This window comes from Heteronotia binoei, chromosome 4 (genome assembly GCF_032191835.1).
Source record: "Heteronotia binoei isolate CCM8104 ecotype False Entrance Well chromosome 4, APGP_CSIRO_Hbin_v1, whole genome shotgun sequence".
Lineage (NCBI taxonomy): Eukaryota > Metazoa > Chordata > Lepidosauria > Squamata > Gekkonidae > Heteronotia > Heteronotia binoei.
In genome coordinates this window covers 130,963,516-130,976,680 of record NC_083226.1, presented here as the reverse complement: position 1 = coordinate 130,976,680, position 13,165 = coordinate 130,963,516, and the positions used below count along the sequence as shown (strand labels likewise).

Sequence of the window (13,165 nt, the reverse complement as noted above, 5' to 3'; positions counted from 1 at the left end):
GCCAGTACCGCGCACACTGCGCTTCACCTAAAAAATTCCTCTGCGCAGGCCTGAAGGGCATATCCACACACACAACCCACAACGCATCAAGTCCTGCAGCGATAGGCAAGGGGCGAAACGGCAGGTGGAAGGTGCCACTGGAAGCCGCAGTCCCGATCCTGCATGTAGGCGGTTCAGGATATTGGTCGCCTGATGCTAACCCGGAGACGAAAGCATCTTTCGGCAGCACCCTGAACGACCAAGCAGCCTTATCTAGGGACAGCACTGCTTGCTCCACACGGAGAGGGGCCTAGAAAAGGTGGCCTAAACAAAGCTCGTCTCCCCCACCACAGTTGGCTAGCCGCGGTCAACGGGCATCCTTACTTGCGGTCGAAAAATAACAACAAAGAAAAGGCATGCACCTGCCTCACAAAGTGTGCAAAGACTAAAGCTTGCGTGTTGGAACATCAGAACCATGCTTGACACAGTAGGCAGTGGTCGCCCTGAACGACGCTCTGCTCTAGTTGCCCACGAACTTCTCAGGTTGAATATCGACATAGCAGCTCTCAGTGAGGTCCGTTTCCCTGAGGAAGGTAGTCTTCAAGAACACGGTGCTGGCTATACCCTCTACTGGTCGGGTAAGTCAAAGGCTGAGAGCCGCCTTTCTGGCGTTGGCTTCATGGTCAGGAACTCCATTGCCTCCAAACTCGAAAACCTTCCAACAGGTCACTCAGATCGCATCATGTCCATGCGCCTCCCACTTCAAAACAAGCAGCATGCAACACTCTTCAGTGTGTATGCCCCAACCCTTCAAGCAGATCCTGCAGAAAAGAACAAGTTCTATGCTGACCTACACAACCTCGTACGGAAGACCCCTACAGAGGACAAGGTGATCATCCTTGGCGACTTCAATGCCAGAGTAGGTAAAGACTCGGAAGCCTGGAAAGGAGTACTTGGCAAACACGGCATTGGCAACTGCAATGACAACGGGCGCCTCCTGCTAGAATTCTGCATGGAGCACCAGCTCACCATCACCAACACTATCTTCCAGCAGAAGAACAGTCTGAAGACAACCTGGATGCACCCACGGTCCAAGCATTGGCACCTTATCGACTACATTCTGGTGAGCCAGAGAGACCTTCGAGATGTCTTACACACCCGAGTAATGCCCAGCGCAGAATGTCATACGGATCATCGTCTTGTACGCTGCAATCTCCGTCTTCACTTTAAACCCACACCCAGGAGAGGAGGTATCCCTCGGAGGAAGTTTCAGGTTGGCAGCCTCCAGTCAGCCGAAGTTAAAGCTGCCTTCCAGGCAAAACTCCAGTCAAGAATTGAGGACCTCAGTTGCCCCACAGACCCTTCTCCAGAAGCACTCTGGGAACACCTAAAAACTACCGTCCTGCAGATCTCTGAAGAAGTCCTCGGGTTCTCCACAAGGAAGAACAAGGACTGGTTTGATGAGAACAATCAAGAGATCCAAGAATTACTGGCAAAAAAGAGATCTGCCTACCAAGCACATCTTGCTCAGCCCTCCTGTCCTGGGAAAAAAGCAACCTTTCGCGCTGCATGTAGCAACCTCCAGCGCAAGCTTCGAGACATTCAGAACGAGTGGTGGACCAAGCTTGCAGAGAGAACCCAGCTGTGTGCAGACACTGGTGATTTAAGAGGGTTCTACGAAGCCCTGAAGGCAGTATATGGTCCATCATATCAGGCTCAGAGTCCCTTGCATAGTGCAGACGGCCAAGTGCTCCTCACAGACAAGGCATCCATACTGAACCGGTGGTCGGAGTATTTTCAGGTTCTCTTCAGTGCCAACCGCGTAGTTCAAGATTCAGCAATCCACCTCACCCCACTTCAACCGGTGAAAACAGAGTTGGATGAGATCCCCACCCTAGAAGAGACTGTTAAAGCCATCAAGCAACTGAAAAGTGGCAAGGCAGCAGGAGTTGATGGAATTCCACCAGAGATCTGGAAGCATGGGGGCACAGTACTACATAGCTCACTTCACAAAGTACTTGTCACCTGCTGGGAACAAGGCAAATTACCACAGGACTTTCGCGATGCAATCATCATCACCCTATACAAGAACAAAGGGGAAAAGTCAGACTGCTCCAACTACCGGGGGATAACCCTGCTCTCCATCGCAGGCAAAATCCTTGCCAGAATACTCCTGAACAGACTGGTGCCCACCATTGCAGAAGAACTCCTCCCAGAGAGCCAGTGCGGCTTCAGAGCTAACAGGAGCACCACCGACATGGTATTTGTTCTCAGGCAGCTCCAAGAGAAATGCAGGGAACAGAACAAGGGTCTGTATGTGACTTTTGTCGACCTTACCAAAGCTTTCGATACCGTTAGCAGGAAAGGCCTGTGGCAAATCTTGGAACGTTTAGGATGTCCCCCAAGGTTCCTCAGCATGATCATCCAGCTACACGAAGACCAGCGAGGCCAAGTCAGACACTGCAACGACCTCTCGGAGCCCTTCCCAATAGGCACAGGTGTAAAGCAAGGCTGCGTTCTCGCGCCAACTCTCTTTACGATCTTCTTTAGCATGATGCTTCAAAGAGCTGCAGTAGATCTAGATGAGGACGATGGTGTCTACATCCGCTATCGCACCGATGGCAGCCTGTTCAACCTGAGGCGACTAAAGGCACACTCCAAGACAATGGAAAAACTCATCCGAGAGCTACTGTTTGCTGATGATGCTGCACTCGTCTCCCACTCGGTATCAGCTCTGCAGCATATGACGTCCTGCTTTGCAGAGGCTGCCAAGCTATTCGGCCTAGAAGTTAGTCTGAAGAAGACAGAAGTTCTCCACCAGCCTGCACCCCAGGAAGATTATCACCCTCCCTGCATCACTGTGGGTGAATCAGTTCTGAAGACAGTCCAGCAGTTCAGCTACCTGGGGTGCATCATCTCCTCAGATGCCAAGATCGACAAGGAGATTGACAACAGGCTGGCAAAGGCAAACCGTGCATTTGGCCGACTGCACAAAAGAGTGTGGAGCAACAAGCATCTGAAAAAAGGCACAAAGATCAATGTTTACAAAGCGGTTGTGATGACAACCCTCATCTATGGCTCCGAATCGTGGGTTTTATACCGTCATCACCTGCGACTCCTTGAGCGCTTTCATCAGCGCTGCCTTCGCACCATCCTCAACATCCACTGGAGTGACTTTGTGACCAACACTGAAGTCCTCAAGCGGGCAGAGGTTACCAGCATCGAGGCACTGCTGTTGAAGACGCAGCTGCGCTGGGCAGGGCATATTTCTAGGATGGAAAACCACCGCCTTCCCAAGATTGCTCTGTATGGCGAACTCTCCACCGGCCATCGAAATAGAGGGGCACCAAAGAAGAGGTACAAGGACTCCTTGAAGAAATCCCTTAGCACCTGTCACATCAACCATCACCAGTGGTCTGACCTAGCCTCAGATCGCAAGGCATGGAGGCACACCATCCACCAGGCTGTCTCTTCCTTTGAGAACACACGCATAGCTGGTCTTGAGGACAAAAGGAGATTGAGGAAGAATCGCACTGCTACAGGACCAACCCTAAATCAGACTTTTCCCTGCAGCCGCTGTGGCCGGACCTGCCTGTCCCACATTGGTCTTGTCAGCCACCAGCGAGCCTGCAGCAAACGTGGACTATTGCACCCTTCTTAAATCTTCGTTCGCGAAGCCAAGCCGAGAGAGAGAGAGAGAGAGAGACACAGAGTGTTGGACTGGATGGGCTATTGGCCTGATCCAACAGGGCTTCTCTTATGTTCTTAAGCTTTCTTTCACCTCTTGAAGTGTCTTCCTGCTAAGGGAAGAATGGCTTAATTAATGTGTGGCAATGTTTCTGAATGACTAGAAGAGGACTGGAACCTGGTTACCTTGATCTGTCAGTTCTGTTGTGATAGAATGCTTTAGCACCATTTGATTGATCTGCATGTTCAAAGTATAATTTGAAATCCCAGATGAAATGGTGTCACAGTTAAAATGAATTCTTTTTAACATAGGACACTTTGAGATTATTGATTCTAAACTATTAAAGGACCCACTAAGGGGGCAGCTGCCTGGGCCAAGGTAAATGAGCCGTATTTGATATCTGAGCATCTAATTCAGGCAACATCAAACTAACAAGGCTAATGTTGCCCGGAGAGGCTATGACATTAGTGCCTTCGTGGGATTTGAGCAGGGGTGTTGAACTAATTTGTTATGAGGGATGGATCTGACATAAATGGGACTTTGTGGGGCTGGGCCATGCATATCATAAAATGTACTGCCAGGTAGTGAAGATATAAGCTTTATAAAGGATATAGAGAAACACAAATATATTATTTTTTATTTAAAATACAAACATGCTTAAAATGGAAAGGTGGGGAACAGTGGGATTTGTCAATGTAATTTTTAAAATAAAACATCAAGAAAAAGCACAAGGATCACAGCAGAAGCTAAAAATATAAAATATTCTGAGCCTAGGAAAACATAAATGGATGGACATTTCAAGTTTCTCTCCCTCCCCCCTCCCCCGTCTACTCAGATTGTAATATCTCCCTTTGGATGTGCATTTCCAGGTTAGAGTACTCACTAGGCACCAGTTCTCAGGTCCATTCAGCAGAGACAAGCTGGCTGAAAATATCAACCATTTATTTGCAAGGACACAACTCCAGGAAGCTTCAGCTGGCTATAGGAATGCTGGAAAGTGAAACTGAGCTCCACTCCATTGAAGTACATTGCAGTACAGGCAAAGTGTCAAGGAAAACGTAGAATGGATTTTCCATTCCACATTTTCTTTGCAGCTTTGCAAGCCCAGAAGAACTTCCTGCTGCAGCCAGCAAATACAAGGGTGAGGACAGGAAGGAGAGGAGGGGGGAGAAAAGATTCACATGCCTGATTAAAGCCCTAAGCAGGCTGGTTCTGGCTTATGGGCCAGACATTTGACCCCCGTGCATTAGAGCATATCAGCTGGTGTTATCTAGAGAAAATGGGCAAGCAGAGGGGGCAGAAGAGAAGGATGTTTATTGATTTGTATTTATTTATTTGTACTTATTTTATTTGCAGTCAGGACAACAAGCAACTTACACAATCATTCTTGTCTCTTTCTTCACAACAACAACCCTGTGAGGTTAGGTGAAGCTGAGTGTGTGTGACTGGCCCAAGGTCACCTAGCAAACTTCCTTGACATAGTAGGGATTTGCAGCTGGGTATTCCAGATCCTACTCCAACATTATAGCCATTAAATTACACCATAAAAGAAGGGCACATGTTGTAAGAATGAAAATGGAAATGTTGTGACCCTCATGAGAGTGATCTGATGGCAACACAGGCTTTCAAACTGTGACAAGCCTAGTGCTACTTCCTGTTCAAAATCAGTGTAACTATTTGCTTTATAATTTGTGTTTATCATTATAGTGTCATTGGTAAATCTTTTGTTGTCAGATCCAATCCATAATCTTCCTCCCCCCCCCCCAAAAAAAAATCTGCTGTTGCTAGAAGTATTTTCACACACTATTGATTTAGTTTAATGGGTGAGTGGAATAATACGCTGGTGCACAACTGTGGATAAAAGATAGAGACATCTTTGCTTGAATTTATAGTTTGAACTGGTTGAAACAAAAAGAAACTGAAAATATCTATGGGTTCTGGCTCACCTTATTAGTTCAGTAAATATTACTCACCCTTTCGTACATTTTTAGTAACGTAGTGCATCTTTATTTCAAACTTTGAAAATTAAAATCCATTTTTCTGTCTCCTTACAGAAGTCAACATCTCAGTTTAATTCATAGCACAAGAGTTTCACAGGCTAGTGCTACCAAAGTAGAAGCCACTTTCATTTCAGAACCTAAAATCAACTCTTAGTTGCCAGGAGTAGATGTAGATTCATGAAAATGACTCTTGCATCTGCGCATATGTTAACATTTGAACCGAGGTCTGTAATAGAACAGATTTAAATTGTGGTTAAAGAATAGCCAGTGGTTTGATGCTAAATTGTAGACTGGAGAAAATATTGATTATTTATTGCCCTTTCAAGTTTTAAAATGTAAAAAACCAAGAAAATTTATTTTCCTGTCGTGTGAGAAAGTTTGTCCTTGCAATATAGTACTTCACCATTGCTGCCCTAGAATATGTCCCTTCAACCTTGGTATATGAGATTCCAGTCAAATAATTATTGTGGGATAATGTCTGAGAAACGTGGAAGTAGGCTAAATATGATACAGGAAATGCAGAATTTTAAAATTTACTTTAAATTGTACTGTTAAAAGCCACATGAACTACAAAAGAACAATGATACAATCAACATAGGGCTGTAAAAAAACCCTTTGCCATGCAGAAGGTAACATTGAAATCTGAATCTGAAGGAAGCCAACTTATCTTAGATTCAATAGTTGTACTAGACTTCAGAATTAGAGATAATAAAGGTAACAGAAATTTCTTCCTAACTCCAGCTCTCAATACACAGTCAAATACAATATGTGCTATAGTCTCAATCTTCCCACACAGCATGTCCAACTAAGACTTCTGATGATAAAGCATCCATTTGGGCCATCAAGAATATGCAAAAATACACAAATGTGTTCCCTTGGTAAATTTCTGCTAATGGAATGTAGACAGAGGATTGCTGTTCTTAGGGTCATCTGTGGTGAAATGGCACCACCCCAGATATCTGTGTAAAAGTTTAAAACTTTGCACTGTGAATGTTGAATTTGCATTCTGGAAATTCTCAGAGATTAAATTAAAATTACTTGTATAGTTAGTCTAAAGGTTGCATGACAGATTTTCCATTCTAAATTCTAGTCTTGCATTATGATATTGTCTAATTGGAATATCTATTTATGTTAAGACTTAGTGGATGTAGAAGGTTGTAACTCTTCTTAAACTACACTGTTGAGTGTATTGAATGTTAATGTAAAAGAAATGCATCACCAATCAGTGGACTAACCCAGCCTAAGTGTTATTGGATAATCTTGGGAAGTTGGTATAACTTAAAACTCAGTTCCTCTTCTGTAGAACAGGAAAATACTCTAACCTATGGGGTTGTAATGAGGACAAATGTAATAATGTAAACTACTTTGTATATTGAGTATAGTTCATTAAAAATTAACAAGGCTGTGCTTCTTTTCAGGAACATCCATTACTTGGACAGCCGTTCTTTGTACTTCATCCCTGTCGGACAAATGAATTTATGGCTTCAATATTATCCAGTTCACATAAAGCAAACAGGTGAGGAGCTGCTAGATATGAATTGTTTGACTATGTAGGTTATACTCCCCTTCTGTAACTCTCAGCAAATGCAAGTAAATTTTGTATAAATTTGTGGTGGTGCATGATTCTCAACAACCCTATAAGTTTTTTAGAGCAAGAAAATCAGGTTAAATTATAATTTCTTAAGCTTGTTGCTTTTTATCTCCCTGTAACAAACTTGTACATGTGGAAAACTATCTAGTGCTTAGATTTTTTTTTTGTCTAAATTGTTGTAAGCCCAGAGTTAGGTGTCAAATTGTGTGTCATGATACTCATCTGGTCTTAATTGTTGCTAATAGCCTTCTTTAAATCCTTGGAGAATTTTTCCTCTGTCAGAGCTGTTCATAGTCCAGATCAGACAAGCCCTGATTCTATTTGAGCAAGATTTTAATAACTGTAAGTAGAAGTGATCCAGTTTAGAGGGTGTGACCTTCACATCTACCAAAATCCTCTCAATATCCAAGAAAACAAAACCAGAACTATCCATAGAAACCTTAACAAATGGTGTTTCTGTCATCTAACCGTATTAGACAGCTTTTATCCTCAAAGAATCTACTAATGTATCAGAACCTGTGGTCAAATCATTGCCAGCCAGTTGCTGCTTATGATGTCAGATATTCTGTACAATTTGAAATAGTATTGGAAACAATTCAGCTAACACAATAGTCATAGAAAAGAAAGTCTTTGCTGCTATCACCAACAGCACATAGGCTGTCAGATGTACTCTATGCTGTGCTGTATCTGGTTCAGCATGAACTTTCTTCCAGAAATGCTTAAGACAGCTTCTGTTGTTAGCACCCTCAGTTTATCCTAGGCTTCCCAATCCCCAGGTCCCAGCGGGGGATCCCCCGTTTTTACAGGCTTCTCCCCGCCCCCAGCCAGCTGGCCGGCGGGGGAAGCCCCGCCCCCCACAATCACCATGTAGTTTTAGAGCTCCTGCAGGTTCATTTTTAAAATATGTGCTTTCAAGGCTGAGCAGGAAACAGGAAGGGCTTCGGAGAACAGCCCCCTTTTTTGTTTTGCTTTCGTTTTCAGATTAAGTAAAGTTCTGCAGGAACAAGACCCAGTAAGTATTTGTGTGTGAGAAAGAGGGAGGGGGCAGGGGATTCCCTGGTTTGGAGGCCCTCCCCCCGCTTTAGAAAGTGTGAGGGAAATGTCTACTGGGCACTTGGAGAACGATCCCCATAGGGAATAATGGGGAATACCCACGGGTATTGGGGGCTCTGGAGGGGCTATGTTTTGAGGTAGAGGCACCAAATTTTTAGTATAGCATCTAGTGCCTCTCCCCAAAATATCTGCCAAGTTTCAAAATGATTGGACCAGGGGGTCCAACTCTATGAGCCCCAAAAGATGGTGCCCCTATCTTTCATTATTTCCTATGGAAGAAAGGCATTTAAAAAGGTGTGCTGTCCCTTTAAATGTGATGGCCAGAACTCCCTTGGAGTTCAATTATGCTTGTCACACCCTTGTTCCTGGCTCCACCCCCCAATGTCTCCTGGCTCACCCCCAAAGTCTCCTGGCTCCATCCCCCAAATCCCCAGATAATTCTTGAATTGGACTTGGCAACCCTGGTTTATCCATATCCCATGGTTCTGGGACTCTGTTAGAAAGACTGGGGAAGAAGACTTCCTGTCCAAAGCTCCCAGAAGCCACATATTCCAGCCTCCTACTAAGGCTTCTTCCTTGTTCCTGACCTAGTTCTCAAAATCTCCCAGGAAGTTCTGGAACCAGTTGGATCTATCAGCCAGGTGGATCATTCTCATTGGGTTCCCACACTTTTGGAGCAAGGACTTCAAGACCACCATTTTTAGAGACACAAAGATATAAATCTGAGATGTGATTAAATGTATTTTACACCCAAAATTAACTCAGGTTACTAGAGAGCGTTTCAAATCTACCAACTGAAATTTCTAAGCAGGTCCTCAGGAATATGGCTTGGTTTGAGCTTTTGGCTGACTATTTACATATTCTGAATTAAAAGTGGCACAACAGAATTCCAAGTGAGCTGTGCTAATTAGAAGGCCAGAACTGCCACTGAGCATTTTTTTTCCTTCTTATTCTGTTTAATAAATGACTGTAATGTCACATTAGATTCTAAGATATCTGTTCAAAATGGGGCCTGAACTTTTTGAATACTGCTGTGGTATATTACATTTTTCCAATGTAGCTAACACATATTTCCTATCTTCTGCTTTGTAGGAGCACAAATTACATTATCTCATGGCTGAGTGTTGTAGGTCCAGTGGTCGGTCTCCATTTATCTCTGAGTTATGCAAAAGTCAAATCTGACCAGACTAAAAGTGCTGAATAAAGAGGTAAAATTTATCCTATATGAAATTGGTCATTAGAAAACATTTTGCTCTTTTCTTGAGAATGTTACTGTGTCTCCTTAAAAGCCCTTTCACCCAAGTTGAATAATGCATTTTCAATCCACTTTTGTGTGAAATGGAAAATCCACTTGCAAATGATCACTGAAATGCATTGAATGTGGATTGAAAGTATACGATTTAGTGTGTGTGAAAGTGCCCAAAGTCTTCTAATCTTGTAAGATATATTTTTGTTTATTCATATCTGTATTGCCTTTTACATATACATTTTTGGTGCTTCTTTAATTTTGTCCTTATTCATCCTTAATCTTCCATCTTGAAATAGGACAGTGTATTTCTCTGACTTTATTTTTGTTGTATTGTTTATATTGATCATTTAGTGTGTAAAACTTTCATAAATGTATTTTCAGAAATGGTTTGAAAACAAATCCATTTCAGCTTTTGCTTCTACACCTTTCTTTCTAACAGACTAACATATCTTTTTGCTCCATCGTCACCATCTTGCATTGTGCCCTTCCTTTAGAGCTAGTGCAGACCCTCTTATCCACAGTTCAGAGACAAGAAGCAGATCTTGTGATGGTGTACATATACCCTCTTAGCTCCTGCACTCTCCAGTGTGAATTTCTTTCTTCTGCCTTAACTTCAGTTAAGTATTAAATCAGCAGTAACTTCAACTATAGTTAAAGCTAATTGGCACAGTGTTGTGAGAAATAAATCATCATAAGTAGGAGGCCATGCCCCCGGTCCTGCCCTATGTCTCCCCCTCTCGCTGTGAAAGCTTTTGCTCCCGACAGACCAGCTCAAATCATAGCAGTATCATCTGGGGAGCTGCTCTGGGGAGTCTGGTAGCAATTCTGGACTTGGCCTCAGTGTTGTCAATATCTGGGGAACTGCTCTTGGTCCAACTGTGTTGGCATCCAGGGAATTGCTCCAGGCCTGGCCATGGCATTGGTGTCTGGAGGGCCACTCTGGGCTCAAAGTGGCTCCCAGGCACCCTGGTGCCGCAGCTTGGGGAGGCATGGAGCTGTGCTGGAGGGACAAGGGGATTCTCTCCTGTGAGTCTTGCAGCCCCCATTTGTAGCCTTTCTAATTGCTAAGAAAAGTCACGACATCAAGAGTGACATGATACAATTACTCATTTAATATCAGTACTCTAGTGTTTATCTTGTTCAGATTCTTCCACAACTTGTAATTACTGCTTAATTTTTTAATGTCATGTTCCATAGCAGATACAGGAAGAATGGTGAATGGCAGAACTAAGCTTAGATGCAAAGACAGCAACAGCATCGTGGTGAACAAGCTGTCCAATTCATCACAAGATACTTCAGCGTGCTGGACTGCATTGACATGATTGTGTCTTATTACAACTAATTGGTTTTTGTTAGAAGGTTTAGTCCTACTAGAAAGGTTCTTTTTTGTGGACTAAGGATAGGTGGGCAAAGGATCTGAACTGATAGGATCTACATTTGGGCATCTGCTTTGTGAAATAATTCAACCACTATATTTTTAACAATTCATAAATAATTGTCCAAAGCAATTGATTTAAATTATCAGATGATGAAAAACTCATTTCCTTTTCCCTATAGTTCACGCAGTTGGCTGAAAAGGAATAACTGTATGCAGAATTGTCTGCTTCCTGGTATTTTGGTTTATCAGACATATCCACAACAGTACTGTTATAGATGAATTCAAGTTACTTCACACATTTCATAAAGCATTTTTTGTGGTGTTGGAGGATGCTGGAGCCAATTTCAGTGACTATTACTGCCCGTACTCTGACTTCCTCTGAAGCTGCTTGAGACAACAGAACTGTTTAAAGGCCCATATATAGATATTACATGATGGACCTTTAAACTGAAAAGCTGCAGTTGGCCTTGGTCTTTAGCGCATGTATATCTTTTGTGCACAGAGTAAAAACATGTATAGCGATGCGTATGGTTAGATTATACCAGGCATGGAGGCAGGCATGTTTGTTGTTCACATTTCTATCCCATTCCCATGTAAAATGGTAACTTGGTGGTGGTGTCTACTTTCAACATCAGAAGTGGAGGGAAGCTGAACCATCTGCCTCACTTCTCATGGTATCTTTTACCAGGCCTGACTTTCTTCTCACAGAACAAAGTGCAACTTCAGAGAGAGGATTTAAATCACAGGAGAGGGTTAAATAGCCTTTCGCCCAGTGACCCTTCTCGAGTTATCTGAGTATTCCAGTGCTGTATTCTTGAGGTACAAAATTAAATTCCACAAAGCTCAATAACTTTTATTAAGTCCAATAAATAAAAGGCACACATAGCAGCAGTTGTCTTCATAAGCTAAGAAGGTAGTTTTATTTCCTCTTGAGGTACTTATTGTTAGATTAAATTATCATTTGGGTGTACCATGAGTAAATTTATTAGTAGACACCATATTTTACTAGGCAAATGCTCATTAAGCAGATTCCATCCAACTAATGAGGGTAGTAACTACAGCGTATAAGCTGCAGTACTGTATACTGTAAAATGATTTTCAAGTCAACCAGTTCAATTCAATTCCTTTTCAACAAGCTATCCCATATTGTTATTTGTTTTGGAGATGGAACCAAATTATGTGTGAAGTCATATTCAAATGTATGTTTATAATTTGAACATAATAAATGTGTGTGTGTATATATATATGTTTTGAGATGTACTTCTTGATAAATGTGTTTGATTTACTTTGCATCTTGTTTAATATTTTAAAAATGCGATGCGTGAATTAGATACTTTGACAAAGTGAAATAATTTTGGATGTTTCTAAATAATGAGCCTTGTGCCAGTGGAGTAAAACAACCCTTAAGTTAAGTTTTAGAAATTAATTTGGATCAAGAGAGTAAAATAATGCAGTTCACAAGGTCATCTTAGTCCACACAACTCTTAGGGCTTCTGGTATAATCACTATACCTCTTGTATTTTTGATGGCTTCATCTGGCCTCTTTTTTAAAACTTTTTTTGAAGTTTCTCAAAAGATAGTTGGGATACAGAAGGAAAAAGGGATTGGGGAAATAAAAATTAATCAAAAAGTTTTCAGCAAATCCTAATCTTCCATTAGCTTTCAGAATTTCATACTTAAACACTCTACTGTCATCTCATATGCCCTTTTTCTCTATTGATCTTGGAAAAAACAGAATCCCAAACTTTAAGAAGTAAGATTGACTAGCAGAAGCCATAACCAATGTTCCCTCTAAGCTGCAGAGTCTTGTAAGCAAAAATTCTACTTTGTGGGCTACTGATATTAAAGTTGTGAGCTACTGCATAAGTTATTGTGCTCTGGGGTCATCTTTTCTGAGCTAAGACAAAAATTTGTGAGCTGGGGGCTAAAAATCTGTGAGCTAGCTCACACTAACTCAGCTTAGAGGGAACGCTGGCCATAACAACTAGCATATTGGATAACATTGTTTCTTTAGTGCTTCTTTAAAAAGCCGAGCAGAAACTCATTTGCTTATTAGGCCATACACCCCCGACATCATCTTTGTTTCACATAGGGCTTTTTTGTAGAAAAAGCACAACAGGAACTCATTTGCATATCAGGCCACACTGTTTGATGCCAAGCCAGCCAGAACTGCATTCCTGCTCAAAAAAAAGCCCTGGTGCTTCTGCAACTACAAGCAAATTCTATA

General features: G+C 42.4%; 1 protein-coding gene across 3 annotated transcripts in view; it reads left to right on the top strand.

Moving 5' to 3' along the window:
* The window catches only part of ATG10 (autophagy related 10), a 237,816-nt gene extending 225,631 nt beyond the window's left edge, over positions 1–12,185 (top strand). For all 3 annotated transcript variants that reach the window (XM_060235743.1, XM_060235745.1, XM_060235744.1), the window contains 3 exons: positions 7,086–7,183; positions 9,404–9,519; positions 10,758–12,185. In XM_060235743.1, the coding sequence (XP_060091726.1) occupies positions 7,086–7,183; positions 9,404–9,515 (210 nt within the window). In that variant the 3' untranslated portion in view covers positions 9,516–9,519; positions 10,758–12,185. The remainder of the gene's footprint in view (positions 1–7,085; positions 7,184–9,403; positions 9,520–10,757) is intronic.
* The last annotated feature ends 980 nt before the right edge of the window (positions 12,186–13,165 follow it).